The 24049-nt window shown below is 40.4% G+C and overlaps 2 protein-coding genes across 6 annotated transcripts in view; one reads left to right on the top strand and one right to left on the bottom strand.

Annotated features, from left to right (window-relative positions):
- MCMBP (minichromosome maintenance complex binding protein) overlaps positions 1 to 4465 on the top strand; it is a 66694-nt gene extending 62229 nt beyond the window's left edge. For both annotated transcript variants that reach the window (XM_024121394.3, XM_024121392.3), the window contains exons 15-16: positions 3569 to 3657; positions 4057 to 4465. In XM_024121394.3, the coding sequence (XP_023977162.1) occupies positions 3569 to 3657; positions 4057 to 4183 (216 nt within the window). In that variant the 3' untranslated portion in view covers positions 4184 to 4465. The remainder of the gene's footprint in view (positions 1 to 3568; positions 3658 to 4056) is intronic.
- Positions 4466 to 6693: 2228 nt separating this feature from the next.
- The window catches only part of INPP5F (inositol polyphosphate-5-phosphatase F), a 94145-nt gene continuing 76789 nt past the window's right edge, over positions 6694 to 24049 (bottom strand). The window contains exons 14-21 of one of the 4 annotated variants that reach the window (XM_028482052.2): positions 22346 to 22463; positions 19758 to 19956; positions 13026 to 13097; positions 11903 to 11976; positions 11349 to 11477; positions 10698 to 10785; positions 8804 to 8936; positions 8244 to 8424 (exon numbers count right to left, since the gene is read on the bottom strand). In XM_028482052.2, coding sequence (XP_028337853.1) covers positions 8371 to 8424; positions 8804 to 8936; positions 10698 to 10785; positions 11349 to 11477; positions 11903 to 11976; positions 13026 to 13097; positions 19758 to 19956; positions 22346 to 22463 — 867 coding nt within the window. In that variant the 3' untranslated portion in view covers positions 8244 to 8370. Of the gene's footprint in view, positions 8937 to 10697; positions 10786 to 11348; positions 11478 to 11902; positions 11977 to 13025; positions 13098 to 19757; positions 19957 to 22345; positions 22464 to 24049 lie in introns of all 4 variants that reach the window. The other 3 variants (XM_024121235.3, XM_024121236.3, XM_024121237.3) reach the window with 3 other exon arrangements.

The raw sequence follows: 24049 nt of genomic DNA, 5'->3' as shown, positions 1-24049 counted from the left end.
CTCTGATCTTTATGATTTCTTTCCTTCTGCTAACTTTGGGTTTTGTTTGTTCTTCTTTCTCTAGTTCCTTTAGGTATAAGGTTAGATGTTTATCTGAGATTTTTCTTGTTTCTTGAGTTAGGATTGTATTGCTATGAAGTTCCCTCTTAGAACTGCTTTTGCTACATCCCATAGGTTTTGGATCATCATGTTTCGTCATTTGTCTCTAGGTATTTTTTGATTTCCTCTTTGATTTCTTCAGTGATCTCTTGGTTATTTAGTAATGTACTGTTTAGCCTCCATGTGTTTGTGTTTTTTTACGGTTTTTTCCCTGTAATTCATTTCTAATCTCATAGCGTTGTGGTCAGAAAAGATGCTTAATATGATTTCAATTTTCTTAAATTTACTGAGGGTTGTTTTGCGACCCAAGATGTGATCTATGCTGGAGGGTGTTCTGTGTGCAGTTGAGAAGAAAGTGTAATCTGCTGTTTTTGGATGGAAGGTTCTATAAATATCAATTAAATCTATCTGGTCTGTTGTGTCATTTAAAGCTTGTGTTTCCACATTAACTTTCTGTTTCGATGATCTGTCCATTGGTGTAAGTGAGGTGTTAAAGTCCCCCATTATTATTGCGTTACTGTTGATTTCCTCTTTTATAGCTATTAGCAGTCGCCTTATGTATTGAGGTGCTCCTATGTTGGGTGCATATATAATTGTTATATCTTCTTCTTGGATTGATCCCTTGATCATTATGTAGTGTCCTTCCTTGTCTCTTGTAACATTCTTTATTTTAAAGTCTATTTTATCTGATATGAGTATTGCTACTCCAGCTTTCTTTTGATTTCAATTTGCATGGAAAATCTTTTTCCATCCCCTCACTTTCAGTCTGTACGTGTCCCTAGGTCTGAAGTAGGTCTCTTGTACACAGCATATATATGGGTCTTGTTTTTGTATCCATTCAGCGAGCCTGTGTCTTTTGGTTGGAGCATTTAATCCATTCATGTTTAAGCTAATTATCGATATGTATGTTCCTATGACCATTTTAATTGTTTTGGGTTTATTTTTGTAGGTCCTTTTCTTCTCTTGTGTTTCCCACATAGAAAAGTTCCTTTAGCATTTGTTACAGAGCTGGTTTGGTGGTGCTGCATTCTCTTAGCTTCTGCTTGTCTGTAAAGCATTAGATTTCTCCATGAAATCTGAATGAGATCCTTGCCGGGTAGAGTGATCTTGGTTGTAGGTTCTTCCCTTTCATCACTTTAAATATGTCGTGCCACTCCCTTCTGGCTTGTAGAGTTTCTGCTGAGAAGTACTCTCTGTGCTTCCCGGACTTCGGTGGCTATTTCCTTTCCCATGTTAGGGAAGTTTACGACTATAATCTCTTCAAATATTTTCTCGGGTCCTTTCTCTCTCTCTTCTCCTCTGGGACCCCTATAATGCGAATGTTGTTGCGTTTAATGTTGTCTCAGATGTCTCTTAGGCTGTCTTCATTTCATTTCATTGTTTTTTCTTTATTCCGCAGCAGTGAATTCCACCATTCTGTCTTCCAAGTCACTTATCTATTCTTCTGCCTCAGTTATTCTGCTATTGATTCCTTCTAGTGTATTTTTCATTTCAGTTATTGTATTGTTCATCTCTATTTGTCTGTTAATTCTTCTAGGTCTTCGTTAAACATTTGTTGCATTTTCTCGATCTTTCCTCCATTCTTTTTCTGAGGTCCTCGATCATCTTTACTGTCATTATTCTGAATTCTTTTTCTTCAGCGTTGCCCATCTCCACTTCATTTAGTTGTTTTTGTGGGGTTTTATCTTTTTCCTTCATCTGGTACGTAGCCCTCTGCCTTTTCATCTTGTCTATCTTTGTGAATGTGGTTTTTGTTCCACAGGCTGCAGGATTGTAGTTCGTCTTGCTTCTGCTTTCTGCCCTCTGGTGGATGAGGCTATCTAAGAGGCTTGTGCAAGTTTCCTGATGGGAGGGACTGGTGGTGGGTAGAGCTGGCTGTTGCTCTTGGGGGCAGGGCTCAGTAAAACTTTAATCCGCTTGGCTGTTGATGGGTGTGGCTGGGTTCCCTCCCTGTTGGTTGTTTGGCCTGAGGCGACCCAATACTGGAGCCTTCCCGGGCTCTTTGGTGGGGCTAATGACAGACTCTGGGAGGGCTCACACCAAGGAGTACTTCCCAGAACTTCTGCTGCCAGTGTGCTTGTCCTCACGGTGAGCCACAGCCACCCCCCGCCTCTGCAGGAGACCCTCCAACACTAGCAGGTAGGTCTGCTTCAGTCTCCTATGGGGTCACTGCTCCTTCCCCTGCATCCCGATGTGCACACTACTTTGTGTGTGCCCTCCAAGAGTGGAGTCTCTCCCCCAGTCCTGTCGAAGTCCTGCAGTCAAATCCCACTAGCCTTCAAAGTCTGATTCTCTGGAAATTCCTCCTCCCGTTCCCGAACCCCCCGGGTTGGGAAGCCTGACGTGGGGCTCAGGACCTTTACTCCAGTGGGTGGACTTCTGTGGTATAAGTGTTCTCCAGTTTGTGAGTCACCCACCCAGCAGTTATGGGATTTGATTTTATTGTGATTGCGCCCCTCCTACCGTCTCATTGTGGCTTCTCCTTTGCCTTTGGATGTGGGGTATCTTTTTTGGTGAGTTCCAGTGTCTTCCTGTCAATGATTATTCAGCAGTTAGTTGTGATTCCGGTGTTCTCGCAAGAGGGAGTGAGCACATGTCCATCTACTCTGCAGTCTTGAACCAGTCTCTCTCATTCCCTATATTTTCTTTTTAACGGTTTTGGTTAGCCTGCTGTTTGCCCCAACTGTTACCCAGTGTCTGGGACGGCTAAGATGATCAGTAGTTGCTTCTGATTGTTTTTGATAAACTCTCTGGGGGAATAGGCTATTCACAGTGGGCAAGTGCCAAGTCAGGTTAAATAAAGACAGGCTTGCAAATGGATTCTTCCTGGGAACCACCAGACAGTCAAATAATGACAGTTCTCTGGGAATGGTGCTTTGACAGAGCTCCAGACCCACAGCCCTCTCTAGTGGTTGCCAGGCTGTCTGTTTTCCGGGCTGCTTGGAGGTGGGTAGAGGAATAGGGCAAATTTAAATGCCTCAAAGCTCACTATTCTTCCTATGTTTCTTGAAAAAATGCTCCCCGAATTGTTTCAAGCATCTGGTTAATGTCTCGAGTTTTGAAGAAGCTGATTTTGATCATTTTTGCCAGTGTTCGTTTTCCCTTTAATGGTGGTGAGGATTTTCAGAGGTCCTTACTTGGCGGTTTTTGATGACGTCTCTCTTCCCTGTGTTTAAAGGCATCATGTTTGCTATGCAAGTTGCTGGCTTTTATCTGTTTGCCTGGTGTTCTCAAATGAATCTTGAGTTTTGTTACTTTGTTTAGAGTACTTTCCTTAGTGGTATAACTTATGTGTAAAGTTTGGTTTTCAGTCCTTTTACCCATATTACCTCATTTGTCTAAGGTGCAGGGTGACTTCCTCATTTTCACATCAGGCAAGGCACCATGTTACCTTCCTTTTCCCTACAAAATGCAAATGTCGTTTCCTCATAAGGAATACTATTAAAGTTCATTTACTGTTTTGATAAAGGCAGTTGAAGATGATTTTGTGGAGATGCGCAAGAACGATCCTCAGAGCATCACTGCCGATGATCTCCACCAGTTGCTCATTGTAGCTCGGTGAGTGTACATGTCCACGATTGCGTTTTCAGTGAGCTGTGGATAAATCTGCTTATTTAGGATAACTGAGGCCGACTTACAAAAATGGAAATGAACTTTTTCCGTCTAAAAATCCCTTGTGAAACGACTCATTGAGGGGGAATCAGTGGCCAGGGATCACCTCAGTGGACCAGGCATGCTCCCTGTTCTCCACACTTCAAAGAGGGAATCACCCGCCAAATATGACTCTTAAATTGTTCCTTTATAGAAGTCTAACTTGGCTTTTGAGTTCTGTAGTTACCAGATGGTCTTGTCTCCCACAACAGTACTTAAAAAAAACTTATAAACCAGTAGGTCTTAAAAAAAAAAAAGTCATTATTCTAGGTCTAGACTTAAATTTGTTTCTGTATTTCAAACCAGGTTTCTGTCTCTCAGTGCTGGTCAGACAACACTGTCAAGAGAACGATGGCTAAGAGCAAAGCAGCTAGAGTCTTTAAGAAGAACCAGGCTTCAACAGCAGAAATGTGTGAATGGAAATGAACTTTGAAGGTACTGACATCTATGAAAGAGTAATGGGCAAATTGTAGCCACATTATTGTAAAATTCAAATATCATTTATACCACACTGTTTTGTAGATAATTTGTATCAAAAAAAAAAAACCAATGTCTTTTCCTGAAATCACACCTGGTAACATCTAAAGTTTATATAATATTCAGTAAGGGCTTTTTCCTTACTGATTTTATGGAGCTTTTGAAGTTTGTTTTATAATTATATAAATTAGTAATGTACAAAAATGTATTTGATATTAAAAGTTTAATATTGATAATGTTGCTGATTATACCATTTCCTTAGTTTCCTTAGCTTCAGCTAAGTCATAGGCCAGACTCTGTTGAAATGCAAACATCAACATCATTTGAAGAAAATTGTTGCAATTCCAAAGTCAGAGGAATTGTTCACTTCAGATTTTTATGTCTTTCCAATGAACAGTGGGTATGAATGTGTACAGTGGTCCAAGTTTGGGGAATGGAGCATACTTGCCATAATTCACATGATCATGTGAAATTCTGTAATATTATTTCCCAGACATCTGACCACAGCTTTTTTCCATGTAACAGTTGTTAACAACATGCAAAACAAGTCTTTAAATGGCAGTGGTTCCCAGACTTTTTGGGTTTCATGGACCAGTAATACTTCCAAAAATTGTGGGGATTGACAGAGTTGCCAATTTATTTTGCCAAGTAATCTGAAAGAAGTCACTGTATTATCACCCTTTTTTTTTTTCATAAAAGGACAATCTCAGAACAAGAGATAGTCCTTTAAATAGAATAAATGTAGCTTTTTGAAAAAACACTATATCGTCCTTACTTTTCTCATTTCACTCCAGTGCATTTGGGAACCACTGTTTTATGGACTCGCTTAAGGGAATGCTGTCTGCCCTGTGAAGTTGTTTTGCCCAAATAGGAAGAGGACAAAATTTAACTTTTTAAAAAATGCCTTCTTTAGAAAAAAATGGTTTTTAATTCTTTTCCTTAATAAATGTCATTTAGTTGCTGTGATTACATTGGATTTTGCACTTTTTATATAAATTTATCAATTAGTTCCAGATGTATTAGATGAACTAATATTATCTGCTAGTCCAGGAATGCCCTGATAAAACTGTATGTAGGTAGGTTTTCCCCAGACATATTACAGTTTTAATACAAATTTTCAAAGGAATAAAAATATTACCCATAGCTAGAAAGCGAATTGATACAGTATAATAGTATAAGTGGCATCAAGAATCTTTGGAAAGGTTAGAACATTACTTTTAAGCTATCACTGGTTACATGTAAAGATTAGTTTCGATTAGTTTCTTTTAATCAGTAACTTACTTAGTCGGAAACATTAGAGATCAGTTAAATGATTACTTACATTCTGCACCCCCTGGCCCCCAAGGCCTAAAGTGACATTGCTAACCAAGAAAACAGGGTCAGCCTTGAAAATGGAGGAATGTATTATGCCTCATGAACTGAAGTGAAAATTACTAGTTGTTTAACTTTTCCTAAACTCAAATCTATTTTTATAAACTAATGTAAATAATCTGTTTATATTTAGAATTCTAACTGGTTTTCATTTTTATAACTGGTAGACTAGACCTTCCTTAAACTTTTAGAAATAAAACAAAGGCTCAACTGGATTTGTGGGAATAAAATTCAACAGAGTAGATGAGTTACTGTGTGTTTATTGTGCCAGTGTGAATTGTAATTTACCAAAGAGAAGTACATAATTTGCTTGGTCTTACAGAGAAGTTCCCCTGAAAGGAAAACCCTCTTTCAAATAAATAAAACTTCCTAAATTACTAGTACTTTGGGCTGTTTTTCATGAATTATGAGACTCACCCCATGTGATCTTCTGTGTGGAAAACCATTACCAGAGGTAAACTTCAGTATGAGAGGTGGTGCAGCATGGCGTCCTCCCTCTGAAGTCCCACTCAGGTAAGAGATTAGTACTCTGGGCTTCAGAAATCCTTTTCTCCTTGGACAGTGAAGTTTGTTGTTCTGATGCAATGTTAATCCTATTTGAAGCACTGGGAAACTGAACAGACAACAATCTATACATTATCACCCTGATTGAAATTAAATTTTAATTTTAAAATTAATTTTAATTAATTTAGTTTTAATTCCTTTAGTTTTCAAAAAGCTCTTTGGAACTAATTTCTTTGGAGTTTAAAACACATACTTTTATCATCTGACCTTGACTTTATTTTCTCTCATGTTGTAGGACATCTAATAGTTTCAAGAAAAGGTGATAAGAGAAAAAAGCATTCAGTTTCGATGTTTGGTTTTTAAAATTTGATGGTTTGTGATCCATTTCATCATTTTTAAAGTCATGAAAACACTTCAAAAGAGTAAAAAGTATTAGGAAAGGCTGGGACCAAGTGTTCAATTATAGCAAACTTACCTTGCTTCCAAATTCTTTAGTCTGACGTAAAATTTCAAACCTTTATCTTCAAAATATTCAAGGAATTCTCATAGACATTGTCACTTTAAATTATAATGATATTTTATTTTAAATAGTCACAACATCTGACACTTCAAAAAAGATACCACTAATAAATAACAAAAGTGGAAATATCAAAGTTACAACAGACATAATGTTTAGCTGAGAATCATTTCAACAGAGTAAGGCTCTAAAGAAAGATATCAGACAAACCAATACTTGTTTGGAATAAGGTGTGCAACTTTCTTACTGTATAGGCTTACAGACAAGGTCAAGGTTACAGTCATAAAACCTAAAGTTTTATTAGCACAGTTGTGCTTCAGACTAAATTTTCAATAGTTTTGTGCTCATCTACACAGGATGTTATGGACTGCCCCCTGCAAAAAATTACAACTTGAAAGACTTCTTTCAAACATTACCAGTATCCAGTATGTATACATTCCTAACATTTCTGAAAAGAGAGCAAAATTAATAGGTGCTGGTGTTCACATCTGACAGCTCAGGTTTTATGACTGACAAGTCTTAACTAAGCTCCTGGACTTTGGGGTGTACAAGGTAGCAATATTTTAAATTTAAGTAGAATGTGGGGAAAATTAGGATCAAATGGGCATTCATTTCTTGACTGTAGCACCATTAGCCCTCAATGAACTCTTTATAGGGAATGGTTAAGCCATCAAAAACTTAAACCAACAGTTTTTATATTAAAATGCTTCGCCATACTAGTAACACTTTGAAGTCACTAAAAACTAAGTATTTACCTTGTAGAGGAAACACACAGAAATGAACTGACAAACAGAAAAACAAGTTATGAAAAATGCTAAGTGGATCCATGTCCACCCTTTGTGTCTACTTCATACATTCTACCCACCCACCCCACTCCAAAAAAGGTTCAGGTTATTAAGTCCCAAAGTAATCTATTCCTGAATTACTTTTAAAGAGACAAACTGCTCTGTAGTGTATAAGCTACTTAGGTCTACACATTCTAGGATGATGCACTTCCACCGTCGTAGCTCTCAAATTTGGAAATCTGCTCAGGTTCAGTCTCCTTTTAAAACCTTTCCAAAATAGAATTTGTGATCCCTAGATTCAAAGACAGTACAGGTTATATGACACCTTTTTTTTGGATTAAATAAAAGCCACAGGATTCTGTGTGGCTAAAAACTAAATCTGAATTATTCGTGTCTGGCATTGAGTAAACATATTTTTAAGTTCATTCTGCTGGACTTCATTAACTCCTTCAGGTTCTGCAGGGCTCTTCTGAACCTTTGCCACTGCAAAGCTTATCCCCTGGGTTAATCCAGCTTGGGTAATATTAGCAACCTGAACCATGGAACTTCGAATCTTTGCAAAGGGAGAGACTGCTCTGCCGCTACAGCTCTCTGAAGGAGAAGGAGTTACGTGAAGCCCTCTCTCAAGTTCAAGCGCGCCAGATTCGGAGCCGGGGGTCTTTTGAGATGATACGACTGAATGCACTGGTTCAACTGACAAAAGCTGTGGGCCTGCTGCAGAAAAAGACACATCTAATTGAGATGGTCGAGAAGGTAGCTGTTCCGCTGATTCAAATCGAGTTTCTTCGTTAGAAACTTGATTGGTCACTTGATTTCCTTCCTCGCTAGCCCGCTGAGAAGCAGACCTGGTTTCTGACAGCTGGGTCATTTTGTTTTGTGCCTCTTGAACAAATCTGTGGCAATAAATATCCACGGGCTTGGCAAAGCCAGTCAGTGTGTGTATGTTGTCAGCAGAAGGACTTTTCTTCAAAGACGACGCAGAGCCTTTTCCAAGCCCACTTTCATGAGCGAGAGTAACCTCTGAAGGAACATGAATGCTAGTATCAGTGCTGCTGATAGACTGGGATCGACTGCCTAACTGAGGTACTGAAGCAATAATACCACAGCTAGGAAGCACATAGTCTACTGGCCCTACATTCTCTAAAGAGTTAGCTAGCTGCCTGTCTTCATCAGACTTGGAATTTGTAAGGAATTCATCAGAGTGGTATGAGTCATTATCTGAAGACATTTCCCCATCTGACTCTGCCTGGGCTTTATTATCCATCACACTAGTGTTTTCCATGGTTTCAAGACTACTATCTGATTTCCAAAGATTTACTTTTAAGTTTGGTTTTAGAAAGTTAACTTTCATTTCAGGTTTTGTAAAGCTTCCTAGCTTTCGTAGATTGCCAATATTTACATTGGATTTGGTCTGTTTCACTTTTTGATTGAGGGATGAAAATTTGCTCATTAAAAATTTTTTTCCCTGGGCCAAAGAGCCTTGGTTTTGAGATCTGATGCCAATGATGTCTTCATGAGGTTTACTGCTCTTCCTACAAATTAGAAAAGAAAAGTTAATTTCCCATGGAATCCAATTATTAATGTAAGTGAAAACTCTTATTTAAATTGGCCCCAATTTCTTAAAAACAGTACACTGCTAAATGATAAACCCAGATAACCTCTTGGACTTGATGCAAGAACATTAATGTCCAATACAAATATGTGAGCTATATACAATTTTACATACAAAATATCGTCATTTCAACATATAATCAGTATTAAGAGATGATTAATCAGATATCTTAATCTTTCTTAAACTAAGTCTTTGGAACAGCCAATGCATAGTATTTTATATTTTACAACAGGGCAGCAGAAGCCTTTGTAAGTGACATTGACAGGTCACCCCCAGGCACCGAATGGAATGGGTGGCCCGGTTGTGTGACTTTAACCCCAAGTTCAGCAAGCAGGCTACAGACATCTCCCGCATACGCTGTCATCTTTCTCAAGCAGGCCACCTGGTGCACTGAAGAACCACCCTATGGAAACACTACATCTGCAATATTTTAATCCTACTTAATGAAGCGCTTCACAGTAATTAGATGAATTATGTTGAGTTCTTTGGCATTCAGGGAGGAGAGGGAGGTAATGGAGGAGGGGAGGGAAGCCTCCTAACAGTAGCCTCAACCTCTGCTTTTGCATTATTCTGAGAATAAATGTTTCCAGAAAAACCCCACGCCCAAAATTTGGACTAGTCCCATTTCAAAGGCTCCACAGCCATATGTGGTGACTGGCTACAATTTGGGGCAGCACAGATCCACCACATTAACAATCTAAACCACCAGCAAAGGCAACACTAACTATAGACAGGTATCTACAGCATCTTAACTAAAGTGTCTACACATTCCAATTTTGCTGAATTCAGGTAGAGCGGGGAGGGGGAAGAACGCCATTTCCTTATGTTTCCTGTGGGCTACCTGGATTTATTTTAGAAGACTTGGGACATTTAACATAACTCTACTTAGTGTTTTCTTCTCTGGCATCCCTCATGGCTGCTATAAATAAGAAAAAAGTCAGTGCTATTTACCACACGTCTTAGTACACTGGTTCCACACTTGGTCATGCAAGATCACTGGTCATGAGACTATTTCATAAAAATTATGATGTTAAAGAGCTACTTTATAGTAGCTCTTTATAGATTCTATAAAATTTAAATAATCTCATTCAATTTAAAAAAAAAGAGCTACTGAAATAATGATTTCTAACAGAAGACAATTTTCCTCTAGATGACCAAATGACTCTCTTTTCTAGTGGAATGTGGACTTTAAAACCTGCTCATTAGATGGAAAACCCACAGATTTTAAATGTAAAATAATCTGTGTACAGGCATTCTTTTCCAAAATTCAAAAACCTAGTGTTTAAAACATACTGGCTGGTTATTTTCTCTAAAAAGTTATTTGAATGTTCCCTCACTTAAGAGCTATATCGCTTGTGGCCATAATTTATTTTATTTATTATTATTACTATTTTGGCCGTGCCGAGCGGCATCCAGGGTCTTAGTTCCCTGACCAGGGATCGAACCAGCGGCCCCTTGCAGTGGAGGCACAGAGTCTTTCTTAACCACTGGATCGCCAGGGAAGTCCCATGGCCATAATTTAAACAAAATTATTACTTTCTGATCCACAAAGATATGATACTTCTCCCTCTAAATACCGACACAGTATCATAATGTGATTTCTCTCCCTTTTGCAAATAAGAAGTAAAACTTTAATTTTCTCTGAAGAATAAACAATTACTATCCAAAGCAGTACACTTACCTCTCGAGCTTTTTCTCTATTATAGGCACATCTAATCCCATGGCTTGCTTGGTGATCTGCAGCATCTCTGCAATGCACTGAAGGGTATCTGAAACCCAAATATAATTGCTTGACAGTTTCTCCAAAAACATATTTAAAAATTAGCAGTTCTAACTCAGAACTCCAAATGAAATTTGTAATCTTGTAATTAAATACAAGTTTATTTGGTATAATTTACAGAAAAATGCTACTTGTTCATCTCTCCCCTCACTAATTCAAAATGTTCTAAAATTTTAACAGAAGGCTAAAGAACAAAAGAACCAAATCGATTGGAATTAAAAGTTTATTCTGAAACCCTCATCTGTCCAAACACTGCTAGATGCTGAGACGACAGCCGTGAACAAGACAGGTGTTGTCTCTGACTACTATCCCTGAGAGGCGTATGTGGTAAGAAAAGCCATGACACCCATATGGCCACACACACTGCGAATTCCCATAATAGAGTCCCTTGCCCCAGACCACATCATCAGTTCCAATAATGTCCCTGCGCTGCTGGGGACAAAGCTATTTTCCCGGATCATTCAGTTGGTACTGGGTATGTACAGTCCCCAAGTCCACTTGGGCTTAGCAGAGAAAAAGTTATCGCTGAGTACTTTCATCTCTCTCCGTTACCTTTTCCGTCCTCTTCTGGATTGCGCATTACAGCTCTCAAGGTGTGGAAATAGCCACTTGCTTCTTTATATCTGTAGTGCAGTCGCATGCAGGAGAACTTTGCCTTACCAAAAAGAGTGGGTTCAGGACCTAAAGACCCAAATGAATACATGTAAATCTTTCACATAACATTCACTTTCTTCTGTATCTTCAAAAGACTAACAAACATTCATCAATTATTTAGCACTTTTTTCTTCATAATCTAAATGAGAGCGCATGCTTATCATGATTTGGTTTCATGAGATTATAAATAAAAATTCTTCAGTCTCAAATATTTAAACTGTCTCGATCCCAGGGTTAATCTTCACAAGGCAAGTAATGAAAGAAATATAGTTATTATTAGACTATATCCATCACTAATCTCTCAAAATCAGAAGGGAATCCTAAGAAATGTACTACTTAGACTATCCCCTTCTGATTCTAATAAGATGTTATACCACGTGCTTAAATAATGACCCACTCTTAGAAGAAACAATATTTGCTTTCTATGACTTGGTTAGTATGTTAAAATTTACCTATTTCAATTTTTTCCAGGTCTTCTAAACTTAGTCGTTGATACTGGTTTACTTTGTCAACTTCATCATCATAACTAGACAAAGGGAAAGAGAGTAAGAAGAGGATTAAAATCAAAAGCATATTTGGCTTGTCCGCTGAGGTATAATAGCAGCAGCTACTATGCAGTTAAAAATCTTCCACAGCACAATACATTCTGGGGTAAAGAGTTAAACAAAAATATTTTTAAAACTGGATAAAATGAGATGAATATTATATATATATATATATATATATATACACACACACACACACACACACACACAAACACATAAATATATAGTTCAACACCTAAAGGAAAATCAGTTTATACATCTTACACTAAAAGAAATCAAACCAACAAACCTAAAACTTAACCTAAAAGGAGAGAAAAACACATACATATACTGAAGCTATGTATTCCTGATACAGCAGATAAATCTGATATCCAAAATCAAGAATGAAAAATCCATATGATCAGTGCCAATAGGCACCTGGGCCAATGACTGAAAAATGACAGTTCACAAAAGGCCAAAAAGAAAGTGAATATGTATTTGAAAAAAATAAACCTCAATTCTGGTAAGGCTATGAGGAAGTACTTGTATTTCTGCTAGTGGCATTGTTGACTGGTAGTCTTTCTGGAGATAATCTTGCAATAAGGCACAAAAGTCATATAATTCATCATACCCTTATAATCAGAGAAGTGCATGTGCACACACACAATTATCTGCACATAGACAGCTGTATCATTCATAATAGCAAAAAAGATGGAAGTATTTTAAAGCCTAATGGGAAACATTTAACTAAGGTATAGTAATAAAAACAATGCTATATGGTCATGCACAATAAAAATATGTGGACTACATCAGAACTTGAGATCTATAGGAAATAATACTAAACACTATTATATAAACACACTGATTATAAGGCACATTTTCAAACTGAAGTCAGAGTGATGTAACAATTATGTAAGGTAAAGGGGTTCAGTGAAATTTCTTAAAATACATAACAAAACTAGATTCTTAATTTTTTTGTGTTACAAATTCTAAAAAGGAAATTTACTCGCATTACAAAAAAGTAAAAGCTTTAAATCAATAAGCAACTTACTAGGCCACGTAGTAGGCGGAGTTAGAAAGCAGTAACAGCACATCCACATCTCTGTGAGTAGCATCAATGAGGCTAAACAAACATGACACGGAATTAAATATTTTTGTTTTCATCTACCTTTTTTTTCTACAGCAGATCCACTTATGATAAGCCCACTTATGGAGGGGCTGGGGTGAGGGAAAAAATCAAGTAATCAATGAGTCCTACTTCTTAAGTTAAATATATACAATCTATCCATCTGGAAATTAAAAAAACCCGAAAAACCAGGAACCCAGTTTAGGAAGGTGGGGTAGGTGAAGGAAAGGACTGGAGCTGAGAAGAGGTCCCTTCTCAGAGAGGTAGCCAAGGAGGAGAGAGCGCTCAGGGGAAATGGGATAATGGGGGCGGGGGACTGGACGATAGTAGAGGGGGTAAGGGTTGGAAAGAAAGGAAAATTGTGAGGCTGAGAAAAGAGAAATTGTCTAGATCATCTCACATGACCTAACCTTCAAAATGACACTGCACATTTAGGGTATTTTTACACTCATGTAGAATGCAACCTTTGAAAGAACTTTACATGAATGTAATGTTTATGTGCAAAAATGGAACCCAGCCCAAACTACTTTGCATTTTTCTTACTACAGATGTACTCAGCTTTTAAGGAATGAGTAAACATTTCTTTATTCTAAGTCCATTTTGCCATATTTTACTTCCACTCTAAAATCAAGTATCAGAATAAGGGATTAACTATTAAACCAAATACTAATTTTTTTAAAAAGGTCAACACAGAAAATCTACACATAGTCAACAGATAACACGGGCAGAATCCGAACTCAAACTTTCATCTACTATTAAAACAGCTTTCCCAATCAAAAGGTGAAAATCCACGCTCTTATATTGTTTCTCAAAATTCCACTGTTGGAGTGGATATTTCTACCTTAGAATATCATAGCTATTTGCAAAGACTTACCAAATGCTACTGAAAAACAAATGGAAAACAGGAGGGAGAAAAAAATCACTTGTAGATGGAATGTAATTCACGTACATAATCTGCGTAAGAATGAGGTCACTGTTTAACAGGTACTGCAGAGACAACCTTACCAAGATTTTCAAGTGCAGGATTTTACCTCGGCAGCACGTTGCTGCAGCGTTAACTCTAACGGTCTTAATCTAAAATAACAAAGTAACCTCAATTTTCACCAAAAATATGCCCCCAAAATACAACTAATTAGGTCAGAAGCCAGAACCCAGTGAATACACAGATTGATCCAAAATAGGAGCAATAACCAACCAACCAACGGTAAAGAAAAAACCATAAATTCTATGATTTTGGCAGGCTCACTGAGAAGAACACAGACTAATGACGTAAAACGTAATTTAGTTGTGCGCGTTGGTACTTACGTGCACTCTTAAAATTGTCGCTTGAGCCAAGCCATAAAAATTACGTCACGACACGTACTGTAATATGAAATAAATTCTAACCCTACTAATTAGTGTTACTTTATCTTAGCTTCTATTTTGACACTAATATTTACATCGGTCAAACATGATCTCGGTCAAAAGCATCCTGTCCGGAGGAAAAGCACTTGGCACGTGACAGGCAGTCGAGAAAAATGTCAGCCCTCCCCCCCCGCATTTTTATCGACGTATAAGCTGCAGTAAATACTTAATTTCCCTCCCCGCCACCCTCCGCCCCACTTAAACAGAAAAAAAACACAGAAAACCCCCCCTTTTTTTTTTTTTAAACACGGACAAGAAAAACAAGAAACCCCGTTTCAGGGCTCCCCGCCCCCGCGCCTGCAGCTGGGAAGCGGGCGCTGTGCTACTCGCTTTTCTCTTCCCACCAGTCAGGCATCCCCTCCTTCCACACGATGAACACGAATACCGCCAGCACCACATGCAGCCCCACCACCGCGACAATGGTCGCGTAAAAGCCACTGTCATCAGGTGACATTAACAGGAGGCTTTGGAAAAGCAGTAATTTACAGGAAAAATACAACCCCACGGGAACTTTAACCATAAGTCCTGCAAAAAGGAGAAAAATCTTGAAAGTCGTCGCCAGGCTGCCGCCTTCGGGCTTGGGCTCGGCGGCACTGCCGGCGGCACTGCCCGTGGCGTTCGCCTGCCGCTGGGCGGTCGGAGGATGCCGGTGGGAACGCGGCATCCCGTCAGTCCGTACGTCCACGAGTCGAAGCCCAGTCAGAGCGGCTGGCAGCAGAGCTAACACCTGCAGCGACTGCGCTGACTGCGGCAACTGCAGCGCTGCCGCGTCGGGTCACACCCAGAACCTCAGCCAGCTTCCGCCGCCCGCCTCCGCCGCGGCGCGCGCCCAATGCGCATGCGCGGCGGGTCCGGCACCGCCCCCGCCGCGAGCAGGGCAGGTTCCCGGGCCGGCAGAGAGGGGCGCCGAGGTGGCCGCGGGCTCTGGTCCCCCAGCCCGGCTCCCGTGAGAGCGCACGCATGCCTTTGCGAAGGGCCATCCCTGCTGGCCGGAGGGCTGCTAGCGGGCGGGCTGCAGCGCGCCTCACTAGTCCACTAACGCGGCTACAAGTGGTCATGTGCTCTCGGTGTAAGAAAAAGTGAGTCCGAGTGGGACAAAACAAAGAGTTGGCTTTGTGCTGATGCTGAAGGGCACCTGGACGGTACCGCTGATTTCCCGTCACATTAAAGATTCCTCCCCCGGCCGCAGCGCGCCAGCCGGCGCTTATCGGCTGTCATTCAAGTCAGCTTTCCTTGCAGCCGCTGCGGCTGCTTGGAAGGGAAAGGACACAGAACGGCCTGAGAGGTCTGATCTGTATGCGCCCGGGGCTGTCAGCGGGGAATAAACTGAGCTGTGCTCAGTGTTTAACAGAAAAAGGCCCGGGGCCGGGGGTGGGCACCGGGTAAGCACGAAGGAGGGCAGAAACCAAGCAAACGGCACAAAGCTGTGCTGGACAGTTCCAGCTGGGGTGCTGGGAGGTAAAGAAAAAGGGAACGGCAACCATTCTTGCTGAGCTGCGCAGGACGGAGCATTTGTAACTTTTTCTGCCAGGTATTTAAACAGGGTGGTGATTGCAGTGAAGTGAGTGAGGCACTGGTTCCTGGCGCAAAATTTAAGGGGATGCCAAAAAAACTCAGCCATCAAGGTAAGTTTTTTTTTTTTTCGGTATACGGGCCTCTCACTGTTGTGGCCTCTCCCTTTGCGGAGCGCAGGCTCCGGATGCACAGGCTCAGCGGCCATGGCTCACGGGCCCAGGCGCTCCGTGGCATGTGGGATATTCCCCGACCGGGGCACGAACCCGTGTCCCCTGCATCGGCAGGCGGATTCTCAACCACTGCGCCACCAGGGAAGCCCCAAGGTAAGTTTTTAGTGCAATATTTTAAAAAAATCAAAATTAATGCAAACATATCATGATAAACAAAACATCAACTTTTCAAATAAAGATAGGATCTGACCCTGCAACCTGTACAACCCTGTCTCACTTGTCTCACCCTAATCCCAGCCCTGGTTCCTGTAAAACTTTATTTACAAAAATGTGTAGCCCAATTCCACAAGGACACACAACCCAATTTTTTAAATGAGCAAAGGATTTGAACAGACATTTTTCTAAGGAAGACATACAAATGCCCACCAAGCACAAGAAAAAAAATGCTCAACATCATGTGTCACTAGGGAAATGTAAATCAAAACCACAGTGTGATACTACTTCACACCCCCTAGGATGACTACAGTAAAAAACCATGGAAAACAAGCGTTGGTGAGGACATGGAAAAACTGGAACCCTCCTACATTACTGGTAGGAATGTAAAATGGTGCAGCCACTGTGGAAAATAGTTTGGTGATTTCTCAGAAGATAAGCATAGAATTATATGTGGCCTGGCAATTTCCCCTCCTAGGTATACACCCAAAAGAAAAACAGGTGCTCAAACAAAAACTTGTACATGAGTATTCACAGCATCACTATTTACAACAGAATAGCCAGAAGGTGGAAACATAAATGCCCAAAGGAAGAGTGAATAAACAAAATGCGGTCTATCCATACAATGAAATACTATTCAGCCATAAAAAGGCATGAAGTTCTGATACATGCGCCACAACACCCATGAGCCATGAAAACATTAGGCTAAGTGAATGAAGCCAGTCACAAAGGCCACATATTACATTTATATAAAGTGTCCAGAATACATGAGTCCAGAGGGATAGAAGTATCAATAGATTAGTGGTTGCTTAGGGGGTGAGGGTGGGGATAGAGTATGCGGATTCTCTTTGTGGTGATAAAAACGTTCTAAAACTGACCAAAGTTATGGTTGCACAACCCTGTGAACATTCTAAAAACCACTGAATTGTACATTTTAAATGCGCGAATTGTATGCTATATGAATAACATCTTGATAAAGGTGTTTTTAAAAACCACACACATAGCCTGAGGCAGACAGGTGCTGACTGCTGAAGCCTCCAAGCCCAAGGGGCTGAACTCACCGCTGGCTGTCTGGGGACCTGAGCCCCCAAAGCCATTCCCAGAGCTACCTCTTGCTGTCCTCCACCAGGGGCTGCCTGTTCTGGGTCCACATCTTTGGCTCAGTAGACGGACTGTACAAAGGCTCTATAACAAACTCAGAGAGCCAAAGAGCAGGTTTCCAAACATCTCCCTTCAAGAGAAAGGGAAAACTATCCACCATCTGGAAAATCTTTAAGGCTTGCAAATGAAGATAAATACCAGTAGCAAATTGAAAGAAATCTTAGCAGTGTTAGAAAGGATGATAACCACAAAGTATCTCTAATAAGAAGGACAGTTCTTGGGACTTCCCTGGTGACTCAGTGGTTAAGAATCTGCCTGCCAGGGCTTCCCTGATGGCGCAGTGGTTAAGAATCCGCCTGCCAATGCGGTAGATGCGTGTTCGAGCCCTGGTCCGGGAAGATTCCACATGCCGCGGAGCAACTAAGCCCGTGCGCCACAACTACTGAGCCTGCGCTCTAGAGCCTGTGAGCCACAACTACTGAGCCTGCACGCCACAACTACTGAAGCCTGTGCACCTAGAGCCTGTGCTCCGCAACAAGAGAAGCCACCAGTGGGAAGCCCACATAGCCTCCGCTCTCCACAACTAGAGAAAGCCTGCGTGCAGCAACGGAGACCCAACGCAGCCAAAAAATAAATTAATTAATTATTAAAAAAAAAAAATCTGCCTGCCAATGCAGGGGACACGGTTTCGAACCCTGGTCCAGGAAGATCCCACATGCCCCAAAGCAACTAAGTCCGTGCGCCACAACTACTAAGCCTGCGCTCTAGAGCCCGTGAGCCACAACTACTGAAGCCCACGCGCCTAGAGCCCACGCTCTGCAACAAGAGAAGCCACCCAATGAGAAGCCTGCACACCGCAATGAAGAGTAGCGCTCGCTTGCTGCAACTAGAGAAGAGCCCGCACGCAGCAACGAAGACCCAACGCAGCCAAAAATAAAAATAATTAAAAAAAAAAAACTTGATCTAAGGAAAATGATATTGACAATCACGACACCTTCAAAAAAGTGAAGTGCGAAGTTAAAACTCAAGCAAAATGCAGATGTGATACCTGCAGTTATTTCTGAATGGGAATTAAAAGTACCTTTTGGGGCTTCCCTGGTGGCGCAGTGGTTGAGAATCCGCCTGCCGATGCAGGGGACACGGATTTGTGCCCCGGTCCGGGAGGATCCCATATGCCGCGGAGCGGCTGGGCCCGTGAACCATGGCCGCGGAGCCTGTGCTCCGCAACGGGAGAGGCCACAACAGTGAGAGGCCCGCGTACCGCCAAAAAGAAAAAAAAAAAAAAGTTCCTTTTTGGGAGTTTTTGTTTGTTTCATGCTGCATTAAGTTGTACTGCTATTTTAAAAACAACTAACGTACATGAATAAAGATTTTTTTACCGAATGGCTTATAAGAGCACAGAAATTTTCTGCTAAGTTGTGTGTGAGGAAAACCTCATCTTTTAATAGTCCAAAAATTGCATCCATACATATAATACTAACTATCAAAGCAAAATAATCCATGGAATTAAAGTCATGGAAGGTTTCCCTATGAACCTACAGTCAGTGTTGCCTTTTACTCATTTTAATATATGTATACTACCTTGCGTCCTATTGTTCTTTCAAGCTTATTTTATGCCCCTTTTATTAAAAACATATGAAATGTAAAACAAAATCTAAATAGAGCCTTTTATTCTCAGAGCTTGGTCTAGAATTTTCTGAAGTGTTTCTGATTCGTAACACTGAAAATTATAATTTTAGATTTTAGCCTGAAAGCAAACATTCAATCTGGTGGATAAATGTGGATCCTGCCATTCAGTTGATATTTTAAAGAACCACTTGAAACTGGATGGTTTTTGTTTAAAAAAGAACATTAAGTATTAGTTGCCCTATTCATTTTATGAAAGACCAGGACCACTTTACAACCCAAAGTAACTAGCATCATTAAACCTCTTGGTACACTCAGTTTTGTGCATTAATACAATAAACCTAGATTCTGGGGCATGGAGTGGGGTTGGGGGCAGGGGAGAACTCACGAAACAAGCTTTGAACTGTAGTTTCACAATGTGGGTTTTTAAAAAATCAAATATTGCCAGTGCCCCCTGAATTTTACGGCCAAGGTGAGTGCCTTAGCTTGCCTTAGTACCAGCCGTATATTTGAGAACTGCCATGAACTATGCATCCATGCCCACAGCTCTATGGGCAATCGCTAGCAATGATTAGGACAACTTAACATCAGAAAGCACGTTAGTCACCAGGACACCACTCCAACTCACCTGGGGTCACAGTCAATGAGGGCCCAGCCCCCATGGAACTTTTCATTATCAGGCAGCAGTAACTTCATGTAACTTTGTAAGAGCTGACTAATTAGTTCCTGGTGGCTTCTCTGATTTTCCTTATGCAAAGCTTCATGCTCTTTCTCCTTGGTAAATATGGAATAAAGATCTTCTGTCACTGGAATGCCTTGCATCAAATCTAGAGGAGAAAGTGTTAATATCTATCATCTTCTTAGTTTACTAATGCATTTTTAAAAAGCAGAAGAGAATACAAGACCTAAAATAATAAGACTCATTAAAAAACATAGGCATAAATCTTTGTGACCCTGGACTAGGCATGGTTTTTTTAGATATGAAACTAAAATCACAAGCCACAAAAGAAAAAACATAGTCAAACTGGACACCACCAAAATTAAAAACTTTTGTGTCTCAAAGGACAATGTCATGAAAATTAAAAGGCAACCCACAGAATAGGAGCGAATATTTAAAAATCATCTATCTGATCAGGGACCTGTATCCCAGACTATATAAAGAATTCCAACAACTCAATAATAAAAAGACAAATAAGCCAATTTTAAAATGGGCAAAGGAACTGAACAGGCAAGCTAACTTCTTCCTGGTACAGCATGCAGCTCAAGGCTTAACAAAATCATTGTAATCCCATTCCCTATGCTTGTTTGGGACTGTAAGACTGGAGGAGGCTTCTGGGAGGGATCTGCCAACCACTGGCCCTTTATAGGGAAGCAGTAAGCCCAGACTGCTACTGGCCCCTCTCTCTTAAACTTGAAAAGATCCAGCTTCAGGGTTAGGATGAAGCTGATGCGACTGACCGTCAAAATGAGAGAGGAACAGAACATGCCTCCTCGATGACCTAACTGAGGCGCTAGATCAACAGAAAGGTATCTTCTTTTTCCTTGAATAAACTGCTAAAATCCAGTTTTCCTAACAGCATGCACCCTATGTGTGGCAAATGAACCAAGCTTAATTACACCAGACTTCTCAAATTCCTAAATTGTCTATGCATAGGTCCTACTATTTCATGTATAATAAATAATCAGGTTAAAAAAATAGGATTTAAAAAATATTCTTAGAGACCATATGACAAGCGGTTACATTTGATTCTAATCCAGAAAACTCTACATTTACTTTAATCCTAAAAGGTAATACTTTCATGAAAATTAAAGTTAAAATATGCCAAGGCATGAATTCCACTGGGCAATCTACCCTCCATTTCTTTTCTTAAAATAGTGATAGGAATTGGTTAGAATAATCTCTAAATCTGATACCCTAATACCCTGTTAAATCATGCTTATAAGAAAGGATGCTATATTTGTCCATAGCAAGAACACATAATAAACGAAGAAAGAAAGAAAGAAAGAAAACTTTCTTTCTCATACGAAGAAAGAAAATCATCTCGTTTTTCTGTCTCAGCCTTGAGTAATGGGAAAGCAAATAGAATATGGAGTTTTTAGCTGATGAGGTTTTAGGGCGCCTTATTCCACACTCCAGGAGCCTCAACCCTGCCTTCTGTTACATGAATAACAAATTGACAAATACGTATGGAAATGAGTGGTTTCTTTTGCTGCTCCAGCCTAAAAAATTTGTCAAATTCTAATCTTGTAGGGACTTCCCTGGTGGTCCAGTGGTTAAGAATCCGCCTTCCGGGGACTTCCCTGGTGGCGCAGTGGATAAGACTAGACATTCCCAATGCAGGGGGCCCGGGTTTGATCCCTGGTCAGGGAACTAGATCCCATAAGCATGCCACAACGAAGAGTTCGCGTTCCACAACTAAGGAGTCTGTGTGCTGCAACTAAGGAGCTGGAGAGCCGCAACTAAGAAGCCCACCTGCTGCAACTAAGGAGCCTGCAAGCCACAACTAAGGAGCCCACCTGCCACAACTAAGACCCAGTGCAACCAAAACAAACAAACAAATAAATATTAAAAGAAAAAAAAAAGAATCCGCCTCCCAATGCAGGGGACGTGGGTTCAATCCCTGGTGGGGGAACTAAGATCCCACATGCCATGGGGCAACTAAGCCTGCACGCCGCAACTACTTAGCCCACCCACCGCAACTAGAGAGAAGCCTGCGTGCCGCAACTAGAGAAGCCCGTACACCGCAACGAAAGATCCTGCATGCCGCAACAAAGGTCCCACATGCTGCAACTAAGACCCAATGCAGCTAAATAAATAAATAATTTTTTTTTTTTCTGGCGGTACGCAGGCCTCTCACTGTTGTGGCCTCTCCCATCGCGGAGCACAGGCTCCGGACGCGCAGGCTCAGCGGCCATGGCTCACGGGCCCAGCCGCTCCGCGGCATGTGGGATCTTCCCGGACCGGGGCACGAACCCGTGTCCCCTGCATCGGCAGGCAGATTCTCAACCACTGTGCCACCAGGGAAGCCCAATAAAATATTTTTTAAAAAATTCTAATCTTGTAAAAATTTGCTTTATTGGGTAAGATGTTCAACACAGAGACACAAATATATTATACAACATATGAACTATGTTAATGAAGTTAGTTACTGTAAAAGGTTAAGTCACAGAAAGAATAACAAATTTGAGAGAGAGAAAGGCATTTATGTTCCTTACCTATAACGGCTTGCCTATAAGCATCCTTAAATCGATTCAGGTAATACCTATTTGCCGAGTTAACACCATCTTTCATAACTCCTGCTAACTTCCTTTCTCCTGTCCTTGTAAAGTCACCCTGTCAAGGAAAAAGTCCCTTTAACAATTTATTCAAACACAAAAATGTTCCTGAAGTCAATGTGGGCTTTTGATTCAAGACTGGAATTCTATAGGGTTTTATAATTTCCAAATAATGTAATTAAAATATCTACTAGTATTTGACTCGGATCCAAGCATGTCAAACAATTAAACATGCTATTGGTGGCATAAAATCTCCACAGTTAGATTGTGCCTTAAGGTAAAGCCATTCTTGGCAATCTGTAGAATATCTAGAATTTACAGGTCAAAACTTATTATATAATAAACAAAACAACAAAAAGATTTTCAAACCTCCAACTGGTATGATATTCAAAACATACAAATTTCTGATGTGGGAAAATGCAGACAGTTCCCTAGAGCTTACTATAATGGAATTTAACCTGCATATGTTGTTGTGTGTATATATAGAGAGAGAGCAGAGGTTTCCATACCTTGCTGCACATTACAATCCCTGTAGAATGATCCAATGAAGATTTAATTGTTTTGTTTCTCTTGGTTTTCACAACAAAGGTGTCAGAGCAAGTCCCTAGAGAGGTAGTGACTTAAACTTAAGGCAAGGAAAGCATAGTCTCTTTCTCCCTCATCCCAACCCCACTATTTCTATCCAAGGCAATCTTGGAAACAAGCCTGGTCCTAAAATTGACAATTTCGGAAGAACACGTTGCCAATTAGGTCATTTGCAGGAAATATTAATTTAGCAACATGAATCTATTATAGAAGAGAGAGACATGAATGCTGCATCCAAAGGAAAAAAAGTGTTCCTCTTTTTTTTCCAGCTTTGTATAATTGACAAGTAGCACTGTATAAGTTTAAGGTGTACAATGTGATGATTTGATATATGTGTGTGTATATATAGTACTGTTAACTATAGTCACCATGCTGTACGTTAGATCCCCAGAACTTATAACTGAAAGTTTGTACTCTTTGACCAATATCTCCCCATTTTCCCCATCCTCTGGTAACCACCAATCTATTCAATGTTTCTATGAGTTTGACTTTTTAAAATTCCACGTATAAGTGAGATCATGCAGTATTTGTCTTTCTCTGTTTGCCTTATTTCACTTAACATAATGTCCTCAAGGTTCATCCATGCTGCTGCAAATATCAGGATTTTCTTCTTTTTTATGGCAGAATATTCCATTATATATACACACACACATTTTGTATAAACACACACACACACACACACACACACACACATTTTCTTTAGCCATTCATCCACCGTCAGATACTTAGGCTGTTTCCAGGTCTTGACTATTATGAATAGTGCTACAATGAACACAGGAGTACAGGTATTTCTGTGACATACTGATTTCATTTTCTTTGGATACATACTCATAAGATTGCTGGATCATATGGTAACTCCATTTTTAATTTTTTGAGGAACTTCCTTACCATTTTCCACAGTGGCTATGCCAATTTACATTCGCACCAACCATGTACAAGGTTTACCTTTTCTCCCAACACTTATCTCATCTTTTAGATAACACCCATTCCAACAGGTGGGAGGTGATAGCTCACTGTGGTTTTGATTTGCATTTCCCTGATGATTACTGATGTTGAGCA

Source organism: Physeter macrocephalus, chromosome 20 (assembly GCF_002837175.3).
Source record: "Physeter macrocephalus isolate SW-GA chromosome 20, ASM283717v5, whole genome shotgun sequence".
Lineage (NCBI taxonomy): Eukaryota > Metazoa > Chordata > Mammalia > Artiodactyla > Physeteridae > Physeter > Physeter macrocephalus.
The sequence above is the reverse complement of the archived record's forward strand: the minus strand, read 5'-3'. Positions and strand labels throughout refer to the sequence as shown.